This window comes from Sinocyclocheilus grahami, unplaced genomic scaffold (assembly GCF_001515645.1).
Source record: "Sinocyclocheilus grahami isolate Dianchi unplaced genomic scaffold, SAMN03320097.WGS_v1.1 scaffold2957.1, whole genome shotgun sequence".
NCBI lineage: Eukaryota > Metazoa > Chordata > Actinopteri > Cypriniformes > Cyprinidae > Sinocyclocheilus > Sinocyclocheilus grahami.
The window spans coordinates 47,854-50,279 of NW_015508130.1; the positions used below are offsets into that span (position 1 = coordinate 47,854).

Consider the following 2,426-nt stretch of genomic DNA (forward strand, 5'->3'; position numbering starts at 1 on the left):
CAAATAAGCTTTTCATGAACGTCATTGCAGATTCTGTCCTAGTGCCGATCTATCTGCAGTTTTATCATCTTTTTATATTCGTTCACATTTGATAAAGGAAATTATGGGTGAGCCACATGTTGATGTTGATTCACATTACTTAAATTGGTTTCTTTGACCCCTTTTACACTTAATCTGTCTTGACACGTCCTGACCAACCGCGACAAGCCACCTACTCATCTGTCAATCAAAATCTGGAAAAAAGCAAGGGCTTTAAACTTTGATAAAAATGCAGCTTTAGTTCGGTAAATAGAGGTGCTCAACCAAAAATGACTGAGTTCAGCTTAGATTAAAAACTAAGAAATATATTGGAAATATTTATTTACTTTTTACATTTTTTGTACTTCTCTCTGATGTGGAATGCACTGTTTTTATGTGTGATTTTTGACTGCTTTTTCCCTTTTCCTCACTTTAGCCATGATGTCAGTCTGCGTGCCCTCACCACGTAACTCCTCCCCCTCTGTGGATGTAGCTAATTGCAACGGACCCTCTGCAACTCCGCCCTCATCCCTCAGCCTGCATTCCTCACACAATCAACTGCTTAGTGGTGATGTCATCAAACAGGGCCAGGCCACGCCCCCGAAGTGCCGGAAGAAATATGCACTCACGAGCATTCAGAGTGCGATGGGACTCTCCGAAGGTGTGACGCCACCGTCGTCATCTTCAGCGACTACTAAACTAGCCAAAAATGGTGTGAATCAGTTACGTAAAGCTGCGGAGCGACAGGATCACAACAAGAACACTACAGAAGAAGAAGACGAAGATGGAAACACAGCTGGCGAATCAGAGCTCAGCATCGACGATGAGTTGAGGAATGTTGAGGAATTCAGCCTCGACAGCGAGTCTAACGCTGACAACGTTCACAGTGACTTTGACCAGAACAACGAGCTTGTTGACGAGGAAGTAAATGAGTTAATTGATGATGACGCTAATGAGGAGGATCGCGTGGAGAATTGTGATGACCTGCTCATTCTGTCCGAGAAAACGGAGATGGTTTCAGACAGGAAGTCGCCCGAGCATATTAAGACCAAGAGTTACCTGGAGTCATGCCTAGATGACCTGTCAAACGAACTGTCTGACACGCAGGATGAGAATGTCACTAAGCCTTTGCTGGAGAAAGAGAAGAATCCCTGTCCCTCGTCTCCAAGGAAACCGCACAGCCCTGAGGACACGCCCCTCCTGTCTATCGGCTCTTCATCTTCCTCTTCCTCACCGGAGACGAAAAAAGACAGACCACGGACTGGAGCCAAGACAGACCGGGCACTAAACCGCATCCAGAACCTTCCACACAGTGACGAGGAGTCCAGCTGGACCACGTTGTCACAGGACAGTGCATCCCTGGGCTCACCAGAAGAGAGCGGTCAGTAGTACACATTTGAAGCCTTACGATGTGTATGTGTGTAGCTTGCTGGTCTGCTCAATGTGGTTACGTGTGTGTGCTTTGGCCCTGTGTAGTGGATATGGTACACTCATGTGGTATGTGTGGTTTTCAGTTTGACTGAAGTGCTTTGGCAGAAAGGTGTTTGTGTGTTTAGACTTTTCATTTCACTGAAGTGGGATCTAGGTAAACACAGCACAGTGTGTGTCTTGTTTGAGGCTGTGGAGGAAAGCTTATCAAAAGCGTGTTTACTACTGTTTATTTATGTGTACCTTCTTTTTGTGTACAAATTGTTAACTGAAAATGTTTTTGAAGCAGTATAATTCCTCCAAAAATTCAAATTTTGTCATCATTTACTCTCTCTGATGTTATTCCAAATCCTGTAAGATGTGAACCACAAAATAAGAAGTCGTACAGAATGTCCATGCTGCTCTTTTCCATATAATGAAAGCGGACAGTGACCAGGAGCTATAAAGCTCAAAAAAGTACAAAAAAAGATTTTGAGAGAGTTGCAGTGAGTGATTTTCAGTGATTAATGACTTAAAGGCTTAGGCTACGTCCACCGAAGCCAGAGCTTTCCCTATCCGATCTTTTTCTTCACCTCGTCTCAAGAAATATCTGCGTCCACACGAAACCGTCACAAAGCGATGTAGTATACATGCCAGACCAGCATGTGGCGCTGTAATTCTGCCACAGAGATACACTAAAAACGGAGAAGAAGACTTGGACTATGTGCATAAACCTTGCGTGCGGTATACAAACAAACATGGAACAATACATTTATTAATCTGTGTTAATGTTAGTTAATAAAAAGACAATCGTTCAGTGTTTGTTCAAGTTTTTGTTGCTGTTACGTGACGTCGCGGTGTCTGACTAGGGGCGAGACGTGGGCTGATGACGTCATCGTTTCAGAAAATATATGGATTCGCTGTCCACACGAAAACGCAAGGGCGGCGTTTTCAGATTTATCCACTCTGGATAAATTTATCCAAATCCAAATTTATAGATT

The 2,426-nt window shown here is 43.7% G+C and overlaps 1 protein-coding gene across 1 annotated transcript; it reads left to right on the forward strand.

Moving 5' to 3' along the window:
• The first annotated feature begins 456 nt into the window (after positions 1-456).
• Positions 457-1,407, forward strand: LOC107575859 (amyloid beta A4 precursor protein-binding family B member 2-like). Its single transcript, XM_016262180.1, has one exon. It carries the CDS (start codon positions 457-459, stop codon positions 1,405-1,407), a length of 951 nt encoding a protein of 316 aa, XP_016117666.1.
• The last annotated feature ends 1,019 nt before the right edge of the window (positions 1,408-2,426 follow it).

Bases quoted from the DNA above. Each gene is read 5' to 3' on its own strand.
- LOC107575859 (XM_016262180.1), top strand. From the start codon at position 457: ATGATGTCAGTCTGCGTGCCCTCACCACGTAACTCCTCCCCCTCTGTG.